Here is a 27,307-nt window from a genome sequence, read left to right as displayed (position 1 = left end):
AACAGCAGTTAGGATTGGGGGAATCAGTAAAACTAGAGTAGTGTGGGTGTGTAAAGCGGAACACATTTTTCTTCATGTAATGCTCCTAACCATTGCCCTGAACCTGTCATCCACACCCCGACTCTGATCATCCAGTGAAGGGAGACAGTAAAAACAAGTCAGGAAAATCAGAACCAGCAGAGATGAATGCTTTCTTGCTTGACTTCTAACAAATTAAACTTTTCCACAGCATTGTTATCCCACCACACCAAGCCATCAGCCTGAAATATCTAAAGTGCAGCATAAGGAGCATAGGAGAGTAAGACAGAGCCCATTGAGAAGGGGAATTCATCCATGCCCTCAGACAGGTATTGGGGCACCGGGATAGGTACTGCAGAGTATGAGCAAGCTGTTGGAACCTGGGCTGAGATTTCTCATCTCCAGAGAATCTATTCTTTACTTCTCCCTGATTTTCTAGACTTTCTGGCCCATTCTTAGTCTCTATTTTCCCATACCCTTCCAATAAGCTAAACTGAATTCTGCGTTTGACTCTGCTTTGTTTCCTTTCTCAAGTACTTTCCTAAGATGGGGCGGGGGGCTTTCCCCCACTGTCCTATTACATACGTGTGAAAGCAGGAAGATACATTGAGGGTAAGGGTATAAAATTCCTCTACTTAGTTTAAGGGGACAACTAAGGGTTCAGTCTGGCATCCTGGCTGTATTGCATTAGAATGTAGATTTTAAGTCATACCTGTCGGTATGTTTAAAGTGTTTGATCATAGTGAGAAGGGAATGAAGAGATGGAATAAACAGACACTCCTAAAATGGCTCTGGGCTGTTATTATCCTGTCTTCAGGATACTACCCCAAAACAACTGAGGAGAGTCAGTACCTGCACACAATCTGTGCTCTAGAGGCCCTCACTGAGCCCTCCCCTGTGCTCAGTTTCACCTCAGCCCCTCACCCTCAGTGCAGAACACTAGATGCTTGTCTACAGCACATAGCCCAGTCCCAGAAGGAAGCAGCCAAGTAAAGGAGGAGACTCTTTTGGGATCAAATCCCCTTCCTTTCTGTCTCTCAACTGCAATTCTCCTTGCTACAACTCAGTATTGGCTACAGAGGGGCTTGTTTTGGTTGGGGGCCAGCCCAGGGCTCCCTCCTGGTGCTAATGCACCGAGAACACTGACTCAATAGCAAATCAAAGCAACAGCTGTCCCCACCTCCTTCCCTGCCACCCACTTCCCAGTCTCTGCTCCTCAGAATCTTAACTAAGTCTCTGAGGGCCCCCCTCAGCCTACCACAAGCCCACTTCTGCCTCCAGATTTTTTTCTCTCTCTAGCTCAAGAATAGGACATGTTCCTCTGCTTTTTTTTTTCTCTCTTCTGTTCTGGCCCCTGTCTCCTGCTTCACAATCAGGTTAGCATTCCCTCAGCTCTTCACCATGCAGGTGCCAGCAAGCACCTGCACACCCGCGTGCTCACACACACACACACACACACACACGTACACACACACATGCAACCTGTCCTCACAGTCACCCTTTTTAGCTCCAAAGGGCATGGCAGTGACTTCTGCCTGATGGCCTCTTCTTCTGTGTGAACTGGAACCTGCCAGTAAAGCCCTGAACTGTATGAAGACAGCATCTGCCCCATCTTCAGGGACTCCCTCTTCATCATAACCCAACTTCTCCAACCTACTGGGCATTTAGTAGACTTACTTCTCATAAGGTGTGTGATCCTGGAGTTCTTCAGTGCCATGTACAGGAGATGGGGCATATGAAGGGTGGGTGCCAGTGGAAATAAAATCACACTCAGTGTCAACTTAACCACTGAATTAGTCCACAAGGACTCCTACAAAATGCCAAGGAGTGCAGGTCCCACTCACTGCCTGTGTGACCATGCTCAAATTTCTAAACCTCTCTGAGCCTTGGTTCCTCGTATTTGCAATAAGAGGATTGGACCAGATGATACTTAATATCTTGCCAACTATAAAAATCTACGCTTCTAAGAATCATAGAGGGGAGAATATTTGGGGCAGAATTAGGTGAAACAGAAAGAAAAAAGGCATTACTGAACTTGGGCAACAGAGAGTCAGGAAGGGCATTAGTTCCATCCTTCTAAAAAATCAAAAATATCTTAGAAATAACCACCTCTAGGCTGGCTGTGGTGGCTCACACCTGTAATCCCAGCACTTTGGGAAGCTGAGGTGGGTGGATCATGAGGTTAGGAGTTTGAGACCACCCTGACCAACAAGGTGAAATCCCATCTCTACTAAAAATACAAAAATTAGCTGCGTGTGTGCCTGTAATCTCAGCTACTCAAGAGACTGAGGAAGGAGGATCACTTGAAGTCAGGAGGCGGAGGTTGCGGTAAGCTGAGATTGTGCCACTACATTCCAGCCTGGGCACGACAGAGCAATACTCCATCAAGAAAAAAGAAAAGAAAAAACCACCTCTGACCATTAGGATTCAGTGGACAATGACCAGATATGCAAGTTGACTGCAAGGTTTTAAGAAATATGTAAAACATTTGAATTTTGTCTTAAGATGTGGATATTAAAAAAGTCTTTAGAATAATTGTTTTTAGTGAGAACCAAGGGTTAACTCTAAGCTTTTAATTTTAACCCTGCCTTAACACCCACCACAGGCAAGCTAGCTAACTATCCCAAAGATTCCCTCCTCCTTCAGCCTGGAAAAGCCTAGCCACATACTATTCCAAAAGCGGAAAACAAAAGCCTTTCATTTTGAGCCTGCTTAGGATTGAACCAAAAGATGTCTGTAATAATAAACCTGTTCGAGCCCAGATTGGGTGCAGGTTCCTTCCAAATCTAAATTTCTTGGGTAATTCAACAGTGCAGGACCCCTGAGTCCATAAATCCCCGATCTCTGGGCCTAGGGTTTACCAAGCTGAGCAGCTAATCTACATGTTAGGGCTTCTTATAGTGAAGATTCTGTTTTCCATTCCTATTGACCATCTATTTTCACTCATATCCCGTATGCCTCCAAGGGGAGTAAAGCAAAGCTGGGGCAGAGCAGTTTATCAAGAGGCTGCTTAATAAACAAGACTCTAGGAGGAAAAACCAGACAGCGACAGAAATAATAGAGGGAGGGAACAAGGAGGAACAAGGTCTCAGTAGCCCAGTCAGAAAGAGGGTGGATGGGGCAGTGAGGTGGAGAGAAGGCTTAGATCAGGGAGGCAGGCAGCTGAAGCATGACTGAGCTCTGAAGTTCCAAAGTGAGCTAGAGCGCATTGGAGCTAAGGAAAGGAGATGCTTTAGGAGATCCTGCTGCCTGTGAAGGGACAAGAGGCCTTTCCCTGAGGAGCAATGAAAAAGGGAAAAAAATAATACCTGAAAAGAAAGAGGGTCCCAGATGACAGGGTAACTCCCACCCCAAATGGCCCAGCTTCTATTTAACTGCACTGTTACATCGTGACCATTAGGGAATTAGGAATTTAAGGGAGGACATAGTTAGAAAGGAATGGAGGGCAGGAAGTAAGGGAATATTTTGACATTCAGGCAATCAAAGTCTTAGATTAAGAATCTACAAAGCGACTTCAGTAAATATGGCATTGCTGCTGGCTGCCCAAAAACAACTGAAGGAAATTAACTGTCCAGAGTTCCTTCTGACCAGGGTTTCGTGCGCTACAGGCAAAGCAACTCCCCAAAATCTTGAAGTTTTCATCTCAATCAGAATTCAGATGGAACTGGTCTGATTTCTTTCAAATGCACAATCAAACATTCACTGTCAAAGAAAACTGTCACTCTGAGCATAAAGAAAAGCTCCAGAGGCTTAAGTTCTAATCCTGATCTTGCCATGGCCAGTTTCCTGTGTGTGTGATCCAAAGGAACACAGAATTCACTAAGAAGCTGGGGTTAGGGAAAAATGAGAATGACATAATCTGGACAAGGAGCCCAGCAATGGATGTAGATAAACCATTCTAAAAGTGGGTCCCTTCAGTATTCTGGGCCACAGCCCCCAATATGTTTTTCCCTTGGAGATAACACTCCTCCACCCACCTGTCATGGTAGTCGTGAGGAATAACAAGTAGGCTGGGATGAACAGTATTTTTAACTCTGGAGTTAGAGAAATGCTGAGTCATCATCATCATCATCACCATCATCATCAACTCCTACTCAGGGAGCTGTTTTTTTCTACAGCCAGGGAAGTGGGACTCTGGACCCAGGCACTGGCAAGGCCATCAGCAGTTATGCAGGAGAGCTCTGTCCTCTTGTTCCACATCTGACATGTGCACCTGTGACCCTGTTTATGGCTGAAAGGCCTACAGTATGTTGTAGGTCCCCAAAACAGACATGGCAGGGATCATATATAAACCAAGCAATCAGGGGTTATACCGGAAGACTTTCATAGACTTCTAAAGTTACTTAAATTCAAGACAATACATAGTTATTTATTTGAGTCACTCATTTATTTATTCAATAAATATTTATTGAGCACTTACTATGTGTGAGATCCTGTGCTATGAGTGAAAAACTCCGTAACAGGTGCCGATGCTGCTTTAAAGCAGCACATTAGTAATTCTCCAGTTCCCACCTCTGCCACTCTTAAAATGAACAATCAGAAGAAAATTAGTGGGTGAAAGGGCTACTTTGTCCTTTGAAATGCTGGAAATCCTAAAGATACTAGAACCTAGGAGCCAATAAACCAAGAATTAAGTAACCTCCAAAGCAATTCAGAACAAATAAGATAATTTTTTAGTTTTTAGCCTAGGTGCAAGAGTGTTATGAATACACAGGGAGATTTTTTTTTTTTAACTAGATATGCTATCTGCTTGGTTCTCTGAAGAGTCCCACATGGTGAGTCACTTAAGAGTGCATGACATAGTCCCAAAGGTATAGGTGCAGGCACATTAAGGCATCCAAGTAAAAATGTAATTCAATGGGTATGGACCACAGGACCACCAACATCACAAGCGCCCATTTCCAATTTGCTATACTGTCATTTTCATCATACTGCAGGTGAATTTTGTCAATATTCTTTAGGTGAGCCACCCCTGGCCAGCAATGCAACAAGGAATCTCTCCCACTTTACACTCTACGCCGCCGCCACCACCACAAACACAAAATAACATGCTTCTACAGAGTGGAGCAGTGTAGTAAATATGTGCAGAAGGCCTGGGCTTTGTGGTCTGAGAGGTCTAAGTTTAAAGTCCATCCTATCCCAGTACTTATTAGATACATCATATGAATAAGTTTCTTAACTTGGTTTTAACATGTGTGTCATAATACCTATATATTAAAAGGTTGTTGTTATGGAATAATGAATATATAACACCTAATTTGGATCCTGATATATAGAAACTGTTGATAAATACCAATTTCTTCTGTCTTATAGTTTTCCTATTAGCCTACCATCTCCCTTGGCCTGTTTCTTTCTATCCTGTTTGGTTTGCTATTTCCTCTCTACTGACAGATTTTGAACTTAACTCTCACAATAGAAGATGCTCAGTATCTGATTCACTTAATAAAGAAATTTTTATTAAAGCACCTCCTATATGCAATATGCTACATTAGGGCCAATACTGGGTACAAAATTCATCAGGCCCTACCTATGGAATCTTTATAATTTGGGAGGAAAGTCAAACTTGCAGTACAAAGTGGAAAGAAATGCATAATTTAAGAAAAAGCAGATAAAGTGTGTAACTCAGAGAAATGGGGAATTATTTCCATCTGGGACAAACAGGGAAGACTTCTGATCAAGAAAATGCCGCAAAATGTAAATACTTTATGCATAGATAAGGTTTAGACATGTGAAGATGGGCGAAGGGCATTATCAGCAAAGTTACTGTAGGAAAAGGAATGGACGCAGGAAAACAAAGCATTCATAGAATTCCAAATGGCTTTGCTTGCCTGGAATGCAGGGTGAGTGAAGTAGCAAAAAGACAAAACTGAAAGGAAGCTTGGCATCAGACTATATAGGACCTTGAAAGCCAGGCTGACAACTCTGGGTAGTATCTGCAGACAGTGGAGAGTCAGTGATGGTTTCTAAGCAGGGAAACAATCTGACCAATACGACCGAAGCTCTCTTCGTTTGTTCTTCTACCTGAGCAGCCTGGGCCTTCTCTCACTAAAGGCTGTATGGTCTCAATGACAGAAGCGCCTTCCAAGCTCCTGTTTCCACTTCAAATTCCATACCACCCATTCAGAGTACTCCTGAGTTTTCCTTTTCAGTCTGAATTCATTGAGGGAATTCATGCTGATGTCATAAATGACTGACACAATCTGAATCCAAAGAAGGTACAAGTCTTTCACAACCCAGGTTATAATTTCTGCTACATAGCCATGTTTCTGTTGATAGCATTATAAACAATCATTCACTCTCTGGGGAGTGGCCATTCGGAATTTATCATACAGGCTTGCAATTTTATAAAAATGACGAGATAACTTTCAAGCATATTAAGAGACAGTTCTCAAGAGAAGACATGAGATTATAAGTGCATTTCAAAATTAGAGGGAAAAATGTCACCCGTAGGGGAAGAAAAACAAAACAGCCAGTTCTTGCACAGTTTAAGACACCACAAATGAGAGTGAGTTCTCTGTAAACCTATAGAGGCAATATATCATGCATATCCCCAATAGGCCATTTATTGGAGATTATTTGGTTATCAGTCCTCTCATCTGAACAATCCAGTTTGGTTTGAATGATCGACATCACTTATTCATCCTATGCAGAAGGAAGATGCCTGTGAAACGCAGGAGGAGGGGAGGGATGAAAGAAATATGAGCAAAGAGAAAAGCAACTAAGGAGGATGCAGAAAAAAGCACAGATGAAAGAAGAAGCAGGAGAGTGAAGACTAAACCCATGCTGTTGGACAGAATACATGCTCTGCCTGATTAACAATATACATAGCACAGTGCCAAGTGTGGCTGAATGAATTACCGGAGCCAATTAAATGTACTGAGAGCCCACTATGGGATAAGTGCTAAAGATACAACGATGAATAACTTAAGGCTCCTGCTCTTAACCAGCTCAAAGTTTAGATGAGGAGACTGATAACTAAACAAGTAAATCGCACTGGAATGCCATAAGAAATATGAAATGTTGAAAAAGCCCCCAAAGCACCATCAGAGACAGAAAGGATTCTTGAGAGGTATACTGTGTGTGTGCCTTTAGGTAAATAATTGAACCTCGTTGTAAAAAGCAATTCTATCTGGCTGCCTGTCTCTTGAGTTTGTTTTGAGATTAAATGAATTCGTGGTTGAAAATCCACTCTGGAAACGGAAAGTCCTATACCATGGTATGAGACGGCTATTTTCTCCGTTCATTTGAGCAAAGGCCTATTTCACACTCACGGTGCACTGGATACCAACACAGAGGGGCTGAATGGCGACTCCTCTCTGCCTTCTCCCTCTCCCGTCCCACACCTGGGCACAACCAATTTGGTTCCCTACTGTGGGTTGACGTGGACACAGTGCACCCAAGAACACACAGCGGGAAACACAATCTGAGCACTCACCACCTTCAGGTTGCCTCCATCCTCCACGTGCGGGTGAGTGTGGGGGGCACTCAGGGAGAGCCCCCGCTGGATGTGACGGCACCGGCCCCTCTCCTTCTCTCCTCCTTATCCTGCTTGCCTCGCTTTTATCAACACTTCCCTTTCCCGCCTTTCTTGCCTACTTCTCTCCACCGGTTACTGGTTTTCTCTGTTTTCTCGGCTTTACTCCCTCTCCGCATTGGGGGATTAGCGCTTCTCCCATTTAAGAACAGGGTAATTACTGAAATCTGGAAGCTGCCCGAGAGGCGCAGTGAAGAGGGGAGGTGCCTGCAGGGAGGCCAGGGAACCCCTGCGCTAGGACTCTCCAAGGCTGCCCGCTTCCTGCCGGACTCCCTTCCCACGCCGGCCTCCCCCTCTCCCCCTTCCCTCTCCACCCCTCTTTCTCCTGTACCCCTCGACTTCTCCCTTCCCTCTCCTCTCGCCCCTCGCCCCCTTCCTTTGGCTTCCAATTAGGCGATTCTCTCCCTAGTCCTGTCCTTTTCTTCCTCAGGGACCCCCAAGCCCGCGTCCCACCTCTTTGCTTTTTCATCTGGACCTCCCGGCCCCCGCGCGCCCTCTCTTGGTCCTGGCGCCCCCTTCTCCCCTCTCCTCTTTCACCAGCCTCTCTCCGCAGCGCGCTGGGACGGCCGGCGAAGTTCTCCCGCGACTCCGGGGCCGGGACGCCCGGCAGCCCCGGGCTCTGCTCCGCAGCGGATGAGCTCACTGAGTTTTGCGCGCTTGATTGGCTACACCGGGGCGCTGCGGCGGGAGACCCCGAGCTGACTCACCAGGCCGGTTTCTTTGTCCCTCCGCCTCTTCAGGTTGGGTTGGGGGCAAGGCCCGTGGCACTGGAGTTACCCTGCAGGAAGAGAGGCGAGGCGGTGACTCAGGCGCTGGAAGGAGGGGGTTTGTGGTTCCAGAGGAAGGAGCAGGCTCCGTCATTAAGTTAAAAGATAATTTGAGTATCCCGTAGAAGGTAGCAATCTGCAACATGTGGTACTAGTTTAAGGCCTAACCACTACGTGTTTCTTCACGGGTGGGAGCCTCACATTGAAACAAACAGAGCTTTGCGTTTAAAATCAGGCATTTAATTTCTGGTCTTCGTCTCCTATTCGTGTGACCTTGGGCGAGTCATTTCATTCTGTTTCCAATCTGCAAAATAGGAACGACAATGTCCTTGTACTTGTTTTACAGGTTTAAGAGGATGACTTGTGAAAGTTTTCTAATTATCAAACGTGTAGTGGTTTTAGTGAATCATACGGTGGAGCAGAAACAATTCTGGATAAGGAATGAGAAATCTTAGGTGGTCTTTCACTTTTCAGTGGTGACCTTCACCAAGTCACTTTCAACCTTTAAGGGTTTCATTGGCCTCATCTGCGAAGTGGGAGAACTGCACTGGATGAACTCTTCTAAGATTCCTTTGGCTCTAACATTCTATGACTGACTGATACAAAGTTAGCATCCTCCTTTAATTCACCGCTTCAGAGAAAAAGGCACTTCCTTTCTCAGGACGCTAGTTAATGTCTGCCCTTGGTGAGAAGCCTACCTTCTCTTAGGTATCCTGATGAACCTGCTTTTCTAGGGACCTAGCCTTTCCCACATGCCCAGCAGTGAACGTCGAGCCCCACACCGGAGCAGGATACATGTAGGGCTCATGCTTGATGGAGGTTCTCTCCCCAGGCTACTGGCAGGAGCAGGATTTGGAGCTGGGAACTCTGGCTCCACTCGACGAGGCCATCAGCTCCACAGTCTGGAGCAGCCCTGACATGCTGGCCAGTCAAGGTGAGAATCCAGGCCCCCTCATCTCAATGTCCCTCAGTTCCCTCACTCATCCTCACATCCTCTCCCACTCATGTTGCCTCCACCACATGTTCTCACTCCTCTCATCACCACACAGCACTGTCTCCCTTCCATCTGACATTTTAGTTCTTAGTCTGCACCACCAAATTCTGTTGCACCTACTCCTTCTTCCCTTACTCCAGTACAGAGACCTCTGTACACCCTACACTTCTTTCCCAAAATAAAATGATTCCAGGGGAATATGTTACTCAGAATAAAGAGGTCCTGGAAAGACACAATCAAGGCGGAATTCTTCAAAGGGAACCAGGGACAAAGGGATGACTGGTCAAAAATTGGCACACGGCTATGGTAAATGAAGGGTTTCTCAAACCATTTGCTGAGAGGCTTTAGGAATGTATCACTTTCAACTTTACCCCAGCCAGCTCAGTCCCTTGTACGCTAATCTCAGAATCATATTTTAATGCTCAGTTTAGATGATGACTTGAGAAACGTTTCAATGAAAATGGCACCGCATTGAGAGACACAGGAACAGAGTTCTAGTTCTAACTCAAATTAGTACAATGAGCTTAGGCAATCATTGCATCTCCATTGCCTCATTGCCTACATTTGCAAAATGAGGGATTCCACGATCCCAAAGATCTCACTCGGTTCTATGAATTTTTACAATTCTTAATGCTGATACTAACCACCAGGCTTGAGCTCCAATTTGGGAACAGTCACCCTGAACAGTCGATGCTATCAGTCCATGGCATCAACTCCAGCACAAACATCTTCATTCTCGGGGCTTCTGCTCTGCTGGGAGCACCCATTGAGTATTTCCTGGAAATGGAATTCCAGAAACCAAGAAAAGAACAAGCAGTCAGGGGTAAGGTGGGTGCCAAAGGGAGCATGGAATTGTTTTAAAATTCTCTATAGAGGAATATAGGAAGTAAGTTTCTCGGTTTCCTGTTCAGACATAAGCAATGTTGGTGAAACAATTTAGTATCAAGGAACAGATTTTTTGGTGGATGTTTTAGAATCAGAGCTGGAAGGTGTTGTCTGTTTTAGATTTGTTCTGTAGAGGTCAGTGCTACTGAGTCACAGAAAATCAGTTCTGCAGATGAGGGAATCAGTACTGGAAGTCAGAATCCATGCTGTGGGGAACACGGAACCACAGGAAGCAAGTGTTCTGCTGCCAGAAGGGCTCCCAGGCAGGCCTGGCCAGAAGGCACAGTGGAGATTCAAAGGGCTCATCCGTAAGATACCTTCCTAGTCCTTTCTGTATTGTTTTATTTAACTTCACTAAGGAGAGAAGGATTAGAAAGCATGTTTTCATCACACTGAAGAGAAAGCCTTAATCCTTCCCTCTTTAAAATGACATCAGGACGGTGATTTGGGCTGCGTGTTGCAAGGCGGGTTACACTAATACAATGGGGAATATGCTAAGGGCCTTGATTGAAGGGAAGTTATTGGCAGAAGAATTGAAAAGCGTGTAAAAATGTTGCGCTTTAAAAATATTTTGTTTGTTTGTTTTGCAGTGTTCTACCAGCCACGTCTTGTGTAAAGGAATGTGCAAGCCAAGAGCTGGTTTAGCCTTTTCTCCATTTTAGTTTTAGGATTATTAGTCACAGCTGCTTCTCCTGTTCTTGTTCTTATATGTAGGTGGTGGCAGGAAGGCAAAACGTAGAACGACAGATATGTATGTGTGTTTTCAAAGGTGAATGGTAGAACCACAGCGAAAAGACATATGTGGAGTGGTATGTGTAGATTTGGGGTGCCTTTACGCCTCTAAATGCTCGTGGCCCTGTCAGTTTCATTCAGGAAACATTTAACGTGACTATTTGCTTTTCTGTGTATTCAAAGTAAGAAAAGCTGAGGTCTGTCTTTCCCCCCACCGCCACCACCACCTCTTTCCCTTCCCCCATGAAACCTTAAGGGTACACTGAGACCTTGTTTACACCAGGGCCTTGGAAGGTCTGAGTTAGACGAGGTGCACTTTGGCTCAGAAATGGGAGGAGGGGCTAGGGATCCTCAAGAAACTAACCCTCTTCTACTCCTGCAGACAGCCAGCCCTGGACATCTGATGAAACAGTGGTGGCTGGTGGCACCGTGGTGCTGAAGTGCCAAGTGAAAGATCACGAGGACTCATCCCTGCAATGGTCTAACCCTGCTCAGCAGACTCTCTACTTTGGGGAGAAGAGAGGTAGTATCTCACGAGTTATTTCTCTGTGAAAACCATGGGCTAGAGAAGGGGACTGCAGCCACCAAGGGGAACTGTTCCTGTAGTCCAGAGGCTGAGAGATGTGGCAGTATGCTGTTCAGGATATAACAAGCCATCGGTTCCCCAACTGGGTCCAGTATTACAGCTCCGGTTTACAGCATGCATAGTCTTCTAGGGTTCTGGAGTGACTTCACCCCACAGGAACTCTGACAGAAAGCAGAAGTCAATGTTGCCCCAGGTTATCTTACATGGAAGCTTACAAGAGCCAAACTACTGATTATCTCTTAGGCTGCCATGTCCAATGACCCAGAAAAGTGACTGAATGACTTAAAGACTTCTTAAGCTCAGGAGCAGTTATTTTTTTTTTCCCCACCCACCATACTAGACCCCTTTCCTCAAAGAAACTGGCCTGGGATTGGAAAATAAACACGAGAGATGCCAGTAAAATCCTAGCTTTCCATTCTGATTTCCCCAGCCCTTCGAGATAATCGAATTCAGCTGGTTACCTCGACTCCCCACGAGCTCAGCATCAGCATCAGCAATGTGGCCCTGGCAGATGAAGGCGAGTACACCTGCTCGATCTTCACGATGCCTGTGCGAACTGCCAAGTCCCTCGTCACAGTCCTAGGTGAGACTCCCAAACCCCAGCGTCTCTACAGCATGCTTCCTTGCAAACACACCTCCTTACGTGGGTCCCTGAAGCAGCCTGGAGCCAGGCAAGTCTCCAAGGACTTTAGGAAAGTTCAGCCTGTGTTCCCCTGGCAATGGGATAAAATGTAAAAAGAAACAGGGTTTAATCCTTTGTGCTCTACTTACTGTTTGATCTAGGACAAACTTCTTACTCTCTTTGAGCCTGAATTTCCTCGTATAACAGAGAGATGATCATACCCCTTCTACCTACCTCCCAAGATGGTGTGAGGAAAACAAGACGTGCACGTGTTATAATTTCCAAAATAAGTACCCCAGTTGCTTACATGCTCTCATCTTCATCGTATATTTGATTCTGTATTTCACCTTTCTTCTTTGTCTCGCTGAGACTCACACTATCTCTGCGGCCACCAGTTTTGGTGTAAGTGGTGGGTCGTGTGTCATGTCTGTGCTGTGGCATATGTCCTCACTACCATGCTGCTTCCCCAAGGTCTTCCCTCTGGTCCTCAGAGAGGAGAACAAAGAGAAGGATGGTTTCTCTAGTCTTCTAACCCACGAGAAATTATAGTAGAACCTAGGTACGCAGAGAAGCCATCTCCACAGGGAGAGCAGACGTGTGACCCTATGATGCCTCTCCCTCCTATCCTGGCCATCCCCTATCCATGGCAGGAATTCCACAGAAGCCCATCATCACCGGTTATAAATCTTCATTACGGGAAAAGGATACAGCCACCCTAAACTGTCAGTCTTCTGGGAGCAAACCTGCAGCCCGGCTCACCTGGAGAAAGGGTGACCAAGAACTCCACGGTGAGTACCTCCTGCCTTGGGTTACAGGAGAAAGTGGAGCCGGAAAGAGAGAGAGGAGGGCCTGTCTATGAATGTACACAGGAGGCATGGTATGGAAGAAGAAAAGGGGAATGACAGGAATGACAGATATTTTGTGTGCACTTATGTGCCTATGTGTGTGTTGGGGCCTACATTCTCCCTGTGAGTACATATCCATGCCACAACCTTCTAAGTTTATCTAGGTTGAGACTCAACATCTGTGCATCTACAATAAGGCCCACATGATATCTGTATGTTAGGTTTACTCTGTGTCTCTCTCCGTGTGTTTGTGTGTGTGCCACTGTTTCTGCACTCTAGGGGAACCAACTCGCATCCAGGAAGATCCCAATGGTAAAACCTTCACCGTGAGCAGCTCGGTGACATTTCAGGTTACCCGGGAGGATGATGGGGCGAACATCGTGTGCTCTGTGAACCATGAATCTCTAAAGGGAGCTGACAGATCCACCGCTCAACGCATTGAAGTTTTATGTATGTCATGGGCTTGGGGATGAAGAAGGATGAGGTATGCGATGAGGACCAAGGAAAAAGAGAGTGAAGGTGACCGTGCATGAAACAACATGCACAGCTAAGTAAACAGGAAGAAATGAAACAAGGACTGCCGAGATGAGGCCAGGGATTGGAAGACTCTTTACAGAGGGCCCAGTAATGAATATTTTAGGCTTTGAGAACTATACAGTCTCTGTGTCAACTACTTAATTCTGCTGTTGTTGTAGGGACGAAGTCATAGACAATATGTAAACAAATGAGCTGGGCTCTGTTCCCATAAAACTTTATTTACAAAAGTGTGCAGGTGGCAGACGGAAAGTTTACCAACCCCTGGGCTAGACCAGTGTAACGTAGCCAGACTGCAAACAGTAGTGGTAACTGTAGTAACTCAGGATTCCCAGGAAGTGGTTTCTAGTCTGCACTCCATCACTTACCAGCTGTATTATATTAAGAAAGTTACTTTACCCACTGAGCTTGACTTTTTTATATGCTAAGTGAAAGAGATGAGCATGAGGATCACTACAGCTTTATCTCGGTTTAGCACTCTGTGATTTCAAGAAAACATGGATGGGGGAAAGCACAGTTTCCCTGGCATCATTATTCCCAGACCTTGTCCTTACTGACTACCCTTCTATTTGCCCCAGCTCCATGTATTTTCCTGGGATTCTGACCTGAAATGGCCACTGTCACTTTCACTACGCCTAGCCCTTCCAAGGACATTCGCACTCTCTATGGAATTTACCTTTAGTATGGGTAGCACACTTCTCAGGAAGTTTGGAAATAGGAATTTCTCATCTGAGGAAATTGGAAATGGGTAAAGAACAGCCCCTCTGAGTGGAGGAACGAAAGGGCAAAGAATCAGCTGAAGTCCAGCGGGAGAAGGTTGAGTTAGGAAATGGTGCATTTCCTGTCCTAACTCACCTAAAAGCTGGCTGGTTTTCAAAATAACCAAAGCCCTTAATCCTCTTCCTGTGGAATAGACCCGGGCCCAATTATTTTCCTGATTTCAGTGCTATTTAATCCTCTCCTAGACCCATGACTCAAACTTTAACATGAGGTAGGGTTAGGGTGGCATTGCTATTCATGTAGCAGACTCCACCTGTGAGCAGACAGTCCGGACAAACATTTCATCTTTCTGTGGTTCCTGCTTACTTCACTGAGTTATCATGAGGATAAATAAAACAATGCCTATGAAAGAACTCTGTAAATGTCAAAGTTCTATATTGCTCTAAGGTGCTTCTCTAATTATTAGTTCCAAGTGTGAGGCCTTGGCCTAGAGCTTCCCCAACCCGCTCCTTGGTTCCTGGCCAGAGCTAAAGCCCTGGTCCCCTGCCTGAACCCCAAAGACTCCTCTGTTAGATACCAGACCATCTGGCAGTTACTCGCCAGGGACCCTTTTGGCCCAACTGTGATCAGCAGCCAGTCAACAAATGCCATACTCCAGGCACTGTGCTAGAGATTTCCATGGCTGTGGGGTCTCAGGACACCCATTCTTTCACCTGGCCTGATTCTCTTTGTCCCATTTGATTTGGCTGAAACACATCCATTAACTGGTTGCTAAGGTTGGCTGTATCCTCAGGGGAAGCTCAGCCTCTTTATCTGTTGTTCTCGACCAGCATCTGGTTGTATTGTTCTGAGAGGCCATCTGGACCTAGCCTCCTAAGCAGCCCTTTGGCATCCATGGCAGATGCCATTCTTCCATCACAGAGCCCTTCTATATTGTGTCGGTGCCTTTTTGCTGCCAAAATATGACCCCGATCTTTTGCTGTTTCAAAGCTCTCACTTCGTATTTGGACTGACCATTCAAAATGATGTCTTGTGTTCAAGCATTGCTTCCAGTTCTGAGCTCCCTTGCAGAGCAGAGAGAACTGAGAAGTTGTGAACTTAAAGGTGGCAAGTTCAAGTTTATTCGTGCTGTCAAAGATACGTATGAGGTCCTCCCTATGTGCTAGAAAGTTTGCGAGGCACAGGTCAGCCACTCATTTCCCTTCTCAGCTTTCTGTTAAGACCTCTCCTAGGGCCCCGCCAAGAACAGAGCTTCCAAAATCCTATCACACAAGGTTGCAACAGACGTTGCTCACATATTCAATAGTAATAATGGTCCTTGTTCATGAGAAGTAGGAGAGGGAAGGTCTTTGTTGAGCTTCTTGGGCTGTGGAGACATTTAGAGGTAGAAGCTGTAGTGGGCAACTGAGCGAGGGAATCTCCTAAGCTGTGTGGGGAGGTTTTCACTGACACCATTTCCTTCTCCACAGACACACCGACTGCCATGATCAGGCCAGACCCTCCGCATCCTCGTGAGGGCCAGAAGCTGCTGCTACACTGTGAGGGTCGTGGCAATCCAGTGTAAGAAGATCCATTTCCTGGTCTCCTCCGTACCCTCCACACTCTCAGATGGTCTCCTAATGTAACAGCTCCTTCCTGTCTCCTCCGTACTGTCCGACTTGAGCCTCTCATTTCCCTGACTGTCCCATAATGTCCACCTGTAATTATTTCTTCTGCAAAGCAGCACGAGTGGGAAGGGACCACTCCCTAGTTCAGTCCCTGAGGTTCCCACAGAGGCCAGGTTAAAAGTAAGATACAAGCTAAGAGAGACCTCCAGCTTCCCTAGAGCAAACCCCAAGAGGCCGCCTGGAATATAGCAGTTTGATGTCTCTGGCCTTGATAATTTATTTCTCCAGTCTTGTCAAACAATCCTTGACATTCCTGCTCCCAGTTATTTTTTTTTTTTCTTTTAGCTCCCTGGCCTATGCTCTCCTGAGCTCTTCTGATTTGTCTGCCTCGACAGCCCCCAGCAGTACCTATGGGAGAAGGAGGGCAGTGTGCCGCCCCTGAAGATCACCCAGGAGAGTGCCCTGATCTTCCCCTTCCTCAACAAGAGTGACAGCGGCACCTATGGCTGCACGGCCATCAGCAACATGGGCAGCTACAAGGCCTACTACACTCTCAACGTTAACGGTGAGCGCTTCTCAGTTCGCTTCCTCCGGAATCTCCCTTCTCTGTCCCTCTTATGCCCTTTCTTTCATACTTCCTGATAACATCCCCAAATTGTGACGGGGAGTGGAGTAAAGGAAAGCCAGCCTACCGCTGGGGTGCCTGAGGCCTTAGGTCCCAGGTCCGCTCTAGAATGTGTAATGGCCACTTAGTGAGAAAACATTAGAAGGGTGGGCTCTCATCTACCTTTCTTTGGTAGTGGTGGCCTGGGTGACACCATCTTCCATCCCCTGTGCTCATCTGACAACAAGAACAGTAATTCTGTGTGCAGAGGCCCCCGGGCCCCTCAAGTGTGGGCACAGGTGCATTTCCTTCTCTAAATGGCCCTTCTCAGAGCTGCTTCTCCGATGACTAGGTCTCTGGTGCATGCAATCGCTGTCATTGTTTTCCTGCATACCTGGAACACACTGTACTGGGTCTGGACAGAAAATAGACAGAAACTTGTATTATGCCAAGAGATAGAATCTTTTCTCAGATGCCGTATCTTCTAGAGGGACCAGGTGATGCTCCTTCTCTGAAGTTCTTCTCAAAGCTGTGACCACAAAACCCAGCCTCAGGAGTAGTGACAGAGTGGCACAGAGGCCCCTTTATGGAGAGTTGACAGGGGATATTTTTGAAGATCCCAATGGCTGAGGGTTCCACCAGAAAGTCTTATAAATCTTTTCTCAGAATAGGGGATGTGTATTGTCGGGGAAACATTAGAGGCTCCCTTACTTGAAACACTCATTAAAGCAGTTGGGGGGATAGCAGCCAGGCCTCCCGGCGATAAGAGGCCTGAGTTCTTGGGATCAGAATGTCTGGAGGGGTGATTCCCACTCCAGGGGCCGACCTCAGCATGTGGGAGCTGCCTCAGCACAACAAGGCTATTGTAAGATGCCAAGAGCAAGGACAATGCACTGAGCTCCGGTCTCTGCCCCCAGATCTCTCCGGACCAATCTGATGATGATTGGCAGCGAGAGAAAGTTCTTGTGCCCTTGTGGTTGGTATCTTGCTGATCTCCCCTCTGCCCTGTGCTAAACAGCCAGGCGGAGGGAGTGCTGTTGGACGGTGTCTGGTTCCAGTGCTGACGCCTGGTGGTAGAAGGAGCTACTGCACCTTCTTCCAGGAATATCCTTAAGTGGGCCTGACTGGAATGGAATGAAACACAGTTCTACCTGGAGACAGGGGCCTGTAATTGATGAGCCCAGAGTTCGTTTGGCCACGGAAACCTGTGCTTTTCTAAGGAACTGCCATTTCCATAGCCTGTGGATTAATTATCCAGGATTGATTTTCCCAGGTGGACCGTGTCTCGCATCCTCCCTGAGAGAGACAGCGAGTAAACTCACTCTGCTTCCTCCAAGTGACACCTTCCCCTCCACCCTGATCATACCCGAGATTCCCAGGACTCATCCTCCCCCTTCCTCCCAGGCAGGGCATAAAAAACCAGAACACAAATGTTTTCTTTCCAAATAAGGCGTAGACAGGCAAGGAACTGAAACGCTGGCCCAGCCAAGCCTGAGGAAACATAAGGTGGGAAAGACAAAATATGTATGGAGTCAATGAGGCATTACGACTCAAGCTGAGTCCATGGAAAACAGCAGCTCTCCCATGGGTGGGAGAGTTATGTCTATGGCTACGTCGGAACTGTGTGCTGGGCCTGTGCGAGTTTTCTGATATTTGGGACTCTGGCTGTGGCTGCTGCTGTCTTTGCTACGCCTGGCCCAGTCTGTGCTGTCGCTCCTTTATATAGGTTACCATGGAGGACAGATGCTGTATATCCAGTGGCAGAGACGTCCATATCATGGGAGAAAGCATCTTGTCCTTTCCGCAAACCTCTGGATGGTGGCACAGTGCAGATGGAATCCCAGGCCTCCTCCTTAGGAAATGCTGGAGGCTTGGGGTGTCACTGGAGTACTAAACTCCCCTGCCATGAGGGAACAGGGTTCTTTACATAGGGGTCACAATCTATCATCTTTTGTAAGGTGCTGTCAATGTGCTTAATTCTTAGCTCCATCAGCTTTTACTTCTCCTTCCCTATCTGATCTTAAGGCAGTGGGTGAATAGGCTGAGAAGGCCCCTAGAGCTAGGGGAGCTGGCTCAGAATATCAAGAAGACGAGAGGGTTAAGAGAGCATGGAAACGGAGAAGGAACACTCTGATAAATTAAAAAGAAAAAGAGGGAGAAAAGAAAGAAGGAAATAAAAGCGGGGGAGGGAGAAAACTAGAAAGAGAGAAAGGAAGGAAAAAAGGGGGAGGAAGGAAGGAAAGGGGGGAAGGAAGGGGGGAAGGAAGGGGGGGAGGAAGGGGGAGGAAGGGGGGAGGAAGGGGGAGGAAGGGGGAGGAAGGGGGAGGAAAGGGGGAGGAAGGAAGGGAGGAAAGGAAGGGGGGAAGGAAGGGAGGGAGGAAGGGGGGAGGAAGGGGGAGGAAGGGGGGAGGAAGGAAGGGAGGAAAGGAAGGGGGGAAGGAAGGGAGGGAGGAAGGGAGGGAGGGAAGGAAGGGGGGAGGAAGGGGGGGAGGAAGGGAGGGAGGAAGGGAGGGAGGAAGGGAGGGAGGGAGGGAGGGAAGGAAGGGGGGAGGAAGGGAGGGAGGAAGGGAGGGAGGGAAGGAAGGGGGGAGGAAGGGAGGGAGGGAAGGAAGGGGGGAGGAAGGGAGGGAGGAAGGGAGGGAGGGAAGGAAGGGGGGAGGAAGGAAGGGAGGAAAGGAAGGGGGGAAGGAAGGGAGGGAGGAAGGGAGGGAGGGAAGGAAGGGGGGAGGAAGGGGGGGAGGAAGGGAGGGAGGAAGGGAGGGAGGGAAGGAAGGGGGGAGGAAGGGAGGGAGGGAAGGAAGGGGGGAGGAAGGGAGGGAGGGAAGGAAGGGGGAGGAAGGGAGGGAGGGAAGGAAGGGGGGAGGAAGGGAGGGAGGGAAGGAAGGGAGGAAGGGAGGGGGAAGGAAGGGGGGAGGAAGGGAGGGAGGAAGGGAGGGAGGAAGGGAGGGAAGGGAGGGGGGAGAGGGAGGGAGGGAGGGGGGAGGAAGGAAGGGGGAAGGAAGGGGGGAGGAAGGGGGAGGAAGGAAGGGGAGAGGAAGGGGGGAGGAAAGGGGGAGGAAGGAAGGGAGGAAAGGAAGGGGGGAGAAGGGAGGGAGGGAAGGAAGGGGGGGAGGGGGAGGAAGGGGGAAGGAAGGGGGGAAGGGAGGAGGGAGGGAAGGAAGGGAGGAAGGAGGGAGGGAAGGAAGGGGGAAAGGAAGGGGGGAGGAAGGAAGGGGGGAGGAAGGGGGGGAGAGGGGGGGAGGAGGGGGGAGGAAGGGAGGGGGGCGGACGGGAAGGAGGGAAGGAGAGTCATTAAAGTGATGATCTTTGACCAAGGTCCAGCTTCAGTGCCAAGATCTCAACTTAGATGGCTAGGTGTGGGCAGATTTATCTATCTGTTCATTAACCCATCAGTTTGTTTTAACAAATACTATCGTCCAGGCATGGCATATAAGCACACAGTAAGGCACGATGAATAAGGCTGCTCCCTTTTCCTGATGTTAGTGCCTGTTCCCTGCTAGGTAAGCCTATTCATGGCCACGTTGGAATGCTGTAAGATAAGGGCTCTCCCCAGATCTGACTGTGTGTTGCCCTTTCCTCCAGACCCCAGTCCGGTGCCCTCCTCCTCCAGCACCTACCACGCCATCATCGGCGGGATCGTGGCTTTCATTGTCTTCCTGCTACTCATCATGCTCATCTTCCTTGGCCACTACTTGATCCGGCACAAAGGTCAGAGGCACAGGGAGCGCATCAGCAGAACTTGGGAGGGGCAGGGAGACCCATCAGAGGTGGGCAGGATGAGAAGCCGACAGTGGAAAGGGCCTTCAGAGACTTGTCAGCCCTTTGGAGTGTTTAGGGAAGAAAAAACCAAGCCAGCCCTATCATTGCCAACCCTGTGATAACTGAGCACCACCAACCCGGCAGTAAAGCCTGATCACTTGGGGATCGTCCAAGTGAAATCAAACCTTCCCACTCAGTCAGTGGTTGCTCCCATGCTGCTCTACCTCCAGGTCTCCTGCTGCAAGACAGAGAGCTCCTGAAACTGCATCTCCATCTCATTGCTTCCTGCGCTTTCTTCCTTTCTATCTGTTTAACTTCATTTTCTTTCTCCTTTGATCTCATTGCCTTTCTTTTCTCTCCCCGCTTTTCCTACCTTCTCTCCTTTATCCATGCCTTTGCTCTACTCTCTTCCCATGTTCTTCCTCCCAGACTTCCGGCTCTGCTATTAATTCTAGCCCGAAGCCCGACTCCATAGGCTGGTCATATGTAAGCCAGATGTCAATTGCCTTGCTCATGAAGCTGGCATAGCAGTTCCCCCGCCACCAAGTTATCTGCACACGCGCAGGCATACACACCACACACACACCACACACACACACACACACGCACACTTCTCTTTCTTGCTTTGTATTACAGATGAGATTCTACTTAGGGGCAGGATTCATTATTCATGGAGGGTGTGGTCAGGTGAGGGATGCGGGAAGCAAAATGGGAATTAGGTAAGGTGGAGGCGAAGAGAGCTATTGGCAAGAGAAAAATGACTTGAGCAGTGCGTGAGTGGGTGGGTGGGAAAGTGGGCAGGGTGGACTCAGAGGTGGGGAAGCAGCTCCTGAGAGGGGAAGCCTCTGTCTCTACACAGGAACCTACCTGACACACGAGGCAAAAGGCTCCGACGATGCCCCAGATGCGGACACGGCCATCATCAATGCAGAAGGCGGGCAGTCGGGAGGGGACGACAAGAAGGAATATTTCATCTAGGGGCACCCACCCACTTCCTGTGCCCCCCCAGGGGCCCCGTGGGGACCGCTGGGGCCGTCATCAACCCGGACTTGTACAGAGCGACCCCAGGGCCGCCCCTCCCGCTTGCTCCCCAGCCCACCCACCCCCCTGTACAGAATGTCTGCTTTGGGTGCGGTTTTGTACTCGGTTTGGAAGGGGGAGGGAGGAGGGCGGGGGGGAGGGGAGGGTTGCCCTCAGCCCTTTCCGTGGCTTCTCTGCATTTGGGTTATTATTATTTTTGTAACAATCCCAAATCAAATCTGTCTCCAGGCTGGAGAGGCGGGAGCCCTGGGGTGAGAAAAGCAAAAAAAAAAACAAAAACAAAAACAAAAACAAAAACAAAAAAACAAAAAAACCAAACAAATACGAAACACAACCCTGGAGTGTTAGGGGGAGAGTGAAGGTAGAGGGGTGAGGGAGGGGTAAGGGGCAGGGCTGCTTTGGAGCTGGGGGCTCTCACCAGCTTTCATCCTCTACAACAGAGCAGCTTCCCAGACTTCTCCAGAAATCGGGGAACGGGAGGGAGGGTTGTTGGCAAGGGCTGGGCATGGCTTTTCCTTGGCTAGCCACACACCTAAGCGCTACAGACAGGGAGGCAGGTGCCACCCTGACCCCTCTCTTCCATAGCAATGGGAAGGTGATGAGTAGGGGGGCCCTGGGGAGATGTGACCCGCAGAAGGCAATGCAGCCGTGCGGGGACCTAGGTTGTCAACCTGGGGAGGACACATGTCCCTGTAAGGAAGAGTAGATTTGGGGAGGAAGGATGGAGGTGGACTGCCACCCCGCTTTCCTACAAATGAACAAAGCCGGGCCCTTTCCATAGGAACCGCCCTTGGGGACAGCAGCGTGTGGCTGCTCCTCCTTGCTCCAGCAGTGGTGGGAGAGGCACTGCTCTCGGGCCTGAACTGCCCCTGCTTCCCTGCGCTGAGGGGGCCCCTCATCTTACGCAAGACTCTGGATTGTTGCTCAGCAACTACTCCTCCCACCTTGGCCACCCTGTGTCCCCTTCCTGGTCCCAACATCAGCCCTTAGTCCTTCGTCCCCCAGCAGCCAGGCAGACATAACAACAAATCTACTAAAAGGAGCTTCACTGCACTGAGCTGTCTCCTGCCCAAACTAAGGGAATAATGTGAACTGTGTGCATGCGTGTGGTGTGTGTAGTGTGTATGCATGTGTGTGTGTGTGTGTGTGTGTGTGTGTGCATGTGCGTCTGAGTGAGAGGCAGAGCAAGGGACTGAGGAGGAGGGCCAAGAGCCAGGGGTCCTGGGCAGGTGGACAGGGCTGTGGGACATGTTGGGGGGTAGCTTTGGGAATGGGGTCTTCCTAGTCAGGGTTCATGCCTCAGCTGGGAGGTTGTTCCATTCAGGTGTTCCTTCTGCCACCCCTGATGCCTATCCGTCTTGGAGAAAGGAGTCCTTGGGTGTGTGTTTGCCCAGCTGTCCATTCCACCTCTCCCTGAAACACTCAGCATTCAGCCCTTCCCTGGATTTCCCTCTTCTGAGCCATGGAGTCAGTGCCACAGCCTTTGCTATGCACCCCTCAGGCCTCTCCTTGGCATTGACCCTGGAATGACCTGCCACCACCTATTTTTCCCACAGTCTGTACGCAGTGAATTGAGGGCTCGGTCCCCACCCCTCCTTTTAGTTACCGGTCTTCTGTCTCCCGGCCCCAGCTGGTTGCCATGGAAATGCGGTTCCTGGTCCTCCCTGTCCTGGCTGGACTGCCCTGCCTCAGCTCCAGGATGCCCTTGGCATCGCTCCCTCCCTCCGCCAGCTTTTCCTCTGTGCCCTGACAACGGGCAGGCGAAAAGGGGCAGCTGCGATCTGGCAGGCCTGCCCACCCCCCTTCAGTTCAGGTACTACCCTTGTGAATCTTCCAGCCGCTGGTGAGGGCCCTGGGCACCACGGGCAGCCCCTCACCTAAGCCAGGGCCTACTCCTCTCACAACAGTAAGGGAGCCTGGGACCCCAGGCCTGCCAAGCTTCCTGTCTCCCAGCACCCGCTTTTGGGAAAATGACTTTTCCTCTTTGAGCTGAACCACTCTGTCCATATTACACAGAAGCCATATTTGTACGGGGTGGGGGGTGGGAGGGAGAGGGGCTGTTGTGCTGTGTGTGTCTGTCCAGGGATGGGAGGGTGGGGGAAGGGAGCAGGGAGGGACCGTGTATCTTTATAATCTTTCTAACTCTCCTGTGCTAATCTCAGAGGGGCCACCCTCAATATATCTGGATTATCCGTGTCATTCGGCTGCCTCCTTTCTGCTCCTCTTGCTGCTGCTGGGACGTGTGTATGTGAGGACTGTTCCCATACCCCTTGCACGTGGTGCCTGGTGCCTCGAAAGGTGGTGTGTCCCTTGCCAGGCCACTCTCAAGGATATCTATGTACAGCAACAATATAACTCTCCATGGGAGAGAAGTGTGTTCACCTCCTTTTGCTAAGCCCTTCCTTTCCGGAGAGTATCTTGGGGGGGCGTCTGACTGCTTCCCCCCACCCTCTGCCAGGCATTGCTGCAGAATGTTGAGACGGCGATGGAGGCACCATCAACCCCACCCTGGAGAGCATCACTAGACACCACAGACTAAATTCACTTTCCAGCCCGTTCATGTCGAACCTGAAACTTGAGCGAGTGACTTGGGAGAAAAGGGGGAAATCTCTATGAGGTACCCATCCCTCTGCACCTTGGGTCTGAGGTGCTTTGCCCCCCAGGAAGCCCTACATGAATGGGTCAGAAGGGCCTTAACGGCTTGGGTTGAAGGAGCCAATGCTGTCTTGGACAAATGCAACAGTCCTTTCTATCTCATTGCTCTGACTTGGACACTCCATGGCTCACCACTCCCTACGTCCCCGCCATGTCTTCCCAACTGAGGAAATAAAAGCAGAGAGGGGTGATGAAACAGTGGAGATCCTGGGGAAGCAGCTGAGGGGGCAGGCAGCGGGAGGGGCCGCTAAAAAGAAGTGACGTGGGCTTAGGAGACTGCCTGCCTGCAGAGTAGATGCCCTTTCTCTCTGCTCGCCAGCTCTGCCCCTCCGTAAGCAACTTTACATATTGCTAAGATGTCTGGCCAGTGAAGCAGTTCCAGACTTTATGTAGAAATCTGAAAAGAGATCACCCTGTGGGCAACAGTCCCATTTTAAAATATGCTGTCCCTTTGTCCCTTAGAGCCTACTTCAACTTGTGAGACCATGTATTCCACTTCGTATGCGAGAGGCCTGCACTGCGCTCATAGGTGGCTAGGCAAACACCCAGTAGCTCCCTGAAATGGCTTCATCACGCGGCCTCAACAGCCACCCCAACCCTCCCGCCCTCACACTGAAACACCCAGACCTAGAGATAGCCAGACACACAGCAGACGAGCCCCTCACGTACAGATATGTGCCCACTGATACACAGCAGATGTCCACAGAGATCAAGGCACACAAAGAGCCCATGCCCATCCGCACGCACCCCTCAGGTTGAATGGAATCGACCACTACCACCCTTTCTCCCAAACACATGGCTTTTGAAGTGCCTTTCCTTGGATCAGGTTCAAGGGAATGGAGGAGCAGTGAGAGTCAGCCGCCCTTCCACTCCAATTTCGCAGCACCTCCCTTATCTCTGCCTCACAAGTCACCCAGCCCCACTCTTTTCCTTCCTTGTGCTTGAAGAATCTTTATTTGCTGGAAAGCCCCCTGGTTTCTCAGCCTCCCTTTCCACTTCGGTAAAATGCCCACTTTCTGGTCCCCACCTTTTTCCTGAGTGTAGTCCCGACCGGTCAAATCCAACCTCAAAACAGGAAGCCCCTGAGGCCAGTGCCCCCCCAATAGGCCTGAGGCTTGTGCAGGCAGTGGCGTGGGGTAAGACTTCCTGATGCCCCCTGTCCCTGCCCGGAGCCTGGTGGCCCTCATTTGTCCTTGGCTCTTATCTTGGAAGCACAGGCACTGACAGCCGTTCCAGCCCTTCTGTCTGCCGGCCCTGAACCAAACGGTGCCATGGGGAACTGTCTGCACCAGGTGAGTATGGGACCAGGCTCCAGAGTCCCTACCCCCATACCCCTCATTTCCCCTGCGATTTGCCCCTCAGTTTTTCTATCTCTTCCTTTTCCTCCTATTTTTTTCTCCCTTCCCTCTCTTTCCTCTTCCTTTAAAGTCTTTCTCCTTCTTCCTACACTAGCCTCCTGGCTCCTTCTTGTGACCTCCCTTTGCCTTTGACTCAGTTCCATCCTGGTCCCCTCATGCCTTCTCTCCTGACCTTGCATGGCTCCCACATCCCCAGCTGCCCTGGCTTCCCCAGGACCGTTCCTGCTCCAGCTCCTCAGGCTCCCAGCTTTGTCCTTTCCACCATCCGCATTGGCTCCGACTCCTGCAGAGACCTTGTTCTCCCACCCGACCTTCCTCTTTCCTCTCTGTCCCCCCCTCCCACCTGCCCCTCAGTTCCCAGGAGACTCTCTGGGGTAACTCTGATGGCCTCCTCTGGGTATGTCCCCCAGGCGGAGCTCTCCCCCTCAACTGAGAACTCAAGTCAGCTGAACTTGGAAGATTTATGGAATTTTTCCTATAATGGGAATGATTCCTTCCCGGAGATCGACTACGATGCCAGCCTGGCAGCAGCTGCCCCCTGCCACTCCTGTAGCCTGCTCAACGACTCCTCACTGCCCTTCTTCATCCTCGCCAGTGTCCTGGGCATCCTAGCCAGCAGCACTGTCCTCTTCATGCTTTTCAGACCTCTCTTTCGCTGGCAGCTCTGCCCTGGCTGGCCTGTCCTGGCGCAGCTGGCTGTGGGCAGTGCCCTCTTCAGCATCGTGGTGCCCATCTTGGCACCAGGGCTAGGTAACACCCACAGCTCCGCCCTGTGTAGCCTGGGCTACTGCGTCTGGTATGGCTCAGCCTTTGCCCAGGCTCTGCTGCTAGGGTGCCATGCTTCCCTGGGCCCCAAACTGGGTGCAGGCCAGGTCCCAGGCCTTACCCTGGGCCTCACTGTGGGACTTTGGGGAGCGGCTGCCCTGCTGACACTACCTATCACCTTGGCCAGTGGCGCTTCTGATGGACTCTGCACCCCGATATACAGCACGGAGCTGAAAGCTTTGCAGGCCACTCACGCTGTCGCCTGTTTTGCCATCTTTGTCTTGTTGCCATTGGGTTTGTTTGGAGCCAAGGGGCTGAAGAAGGCGTTGGGTATGGGGCCAGGCCCCTGGATGAATATCCTGTGGGTCTGGTTTATTTTCTGGTGGCCTCACGGGCTGGTTCTGGGACTGGATTTCCTGGTGAGGTCCAAGCTGTTGCTACTGCCAACATGTCTGGCCCAGCAGGTGCTGGACCTGCTGCTGAACCTGGCAGAAGCCCTGGCAATTGTACACTGTGTGGCTACACCCCTGCTCCTGGCCCTGTTCTGCCACCAGACCACCCGCACCCTCTTGCCCTCCTTGCCCCTCCCTGAAAGATGGTCTTCTCCTGTGGACACCCTTGGAAGCAAATCTTAGTTCTCTTTCCACCCGTCAACCTGAATTAAAGTCTACACTGCTTTTGTGAAGCGGGTGGTTTCTTATTTTGTCTGGGGAGAAGAAGGAGAATGGAGAGAGAGACATTTTATGTCAGACTTTCCTGCCAGTGTCTGTTTCTATAGCTGGCCTGGGGAGAAGCTGAATGATGAATAAACACCCTCAGGGCACACAGCTGTTCTCTTGAGGTGTGGGGTCACTGCCATCTCAAGGGAGAAGAGAAACCAAAACATGAGGGGAGCAGTTAAACCCAAACACCCAGAAGGGATGGCTTTGCTGGTAATGGAGGAAAAGCTGTTCCAGGAAGCAAATGGAACAGAAATCAAAACAAAGATAAACAGGGAAGACTGATGACAAAGCCCAGAGCAATGCCACCTCCCTCTCCCCATCTGAGCTGCCCAGCCCCTCTCTCTGTCTTCTGTCTCCTGCCTGGCTTTGTTTAGAGATCAGTGGTGGTGGGGAAGGTGAAAGCAACATCCCAGGGGATGTCACTCAGTTCAGGGAACATCTCAAGATAATTTTAAAAGCCACTTCCTGGGAGTCATCTCTCCCAGGTTCCTCAGCGTGACCCAAATGTGTGCATGCGCGCATGTGTGCGTGTGTGTGCATACATCTGTTTCTCGATCTG

At 49.6% G+C, this 27,307-nt stretch overlaps 2 protein-coding genes across 3 annotated transcripts in view; both read left to right on the top strand.

The window, feature by feature from the left end:
• Positions 1-23,447, top strand: part of CADM3 (cell adhesion molecule 3) — a 32,485-nt gene extending 9,038 nt beyond the window's left edge. The window contains exons 2-10 of one of the 2 annotated variants that reach the window (XM_003937899.4): positions 9,152-9,253; positions 11,313-11,453; positions 11,947-12,099; positions 12,789-12,926; positions 13,263-13,433; positions 15,707-15,797; positions 16,240-16,409; positions 20,031-20,156; positions 21,067-23,447. In XM_003937899.4, coding sequence (XP_003937948.1) covers positions 9,152-9,253; positions 11,313-11,453; positions 11,947-12,099; positions 12,789-12,926; positions 13,263-13,433; positions 15,707-15,797; positions 16,240-16,409; positions 20,031-20,156; positions 21,067-21,185 — 1,211 coding nt within the window. In that variant the 3' untranslated portion in view covers positions 21,186-23,447. The remainder of the gene's footprint in view (positions 1-9,151; positions 9,254-11,312; positions 11,454-11,946; positions 12,100-12,788; positions 12,927-13,262; positions 13,434-15,706; positions 15,798-16,239; positions 16,410-20,030; positions 20,157-21,066) is intronic. The other variant, XM_003937898.4, reaches the window with a different exon arrangement.
• A 287-nt stretch (positions 23,448-23,734) lies between these two features.
• ACKR1 (atypical chemokine receptor 1 (Duffy blood group)) lies at positions 23,735-26,711 on the top strand. Its single transcript, XM_010348523.3, has 3 exons — positions 23,735-23,865; positions 25,116-25,195; positions 25,672-26,711. Exons 2-3 carry the CDS (start codon positions 25,175-25,177, stop codon positions 26,659-26,661), a joined length of 1,011 nt encoding a protein of 336 aa, XP_010346825.1. The 5' UTR covers positions 23,735-23,865; positions 25,116-25,174; the 3' UTR covers positions 26,662-26,711.
• The last annotated feature ends 596 nt before the right edge of the window (positions 26,712-27,307 follow it).

The sequence above is a fragment of the Saimiri boliviensis genome, chromosome 19 (genome assembly GCF_048565385.1).
Source record: "Saimiri boliviensis isolate mSaiBol1 chromosome 19, mSaiBol1.pri, whole genome shotgun sequence".
NCBI classification, from domain to species: domain Eukaryota; kingdom Metazoa; phylum Chordata; class Mammalia; order Primates; family Cebidae; genus Saimiri; species Saimiri boliviensis.
The sequence above is the reverse complement of the archived record's forward strand: the minus strand, read 5'-3'. Positions and strand labels throughout refer to the sequence as shown.

Excerpts from the sequence above, each read along its gene's own strand:
- ACKR1 (XM_010348523.3), top strand. The coding sequence starts at position 25,175 with ATGGGGAACTGTCTGCACCAG. Across the intron at positions 25,196-25,671 it reads TGGGGAACTGTCTGCACCAG|GCGGAGCTCTCCCCCTCAAC; the intron begins GTGAGTATGGGA and ends TATGTCCCCCAG.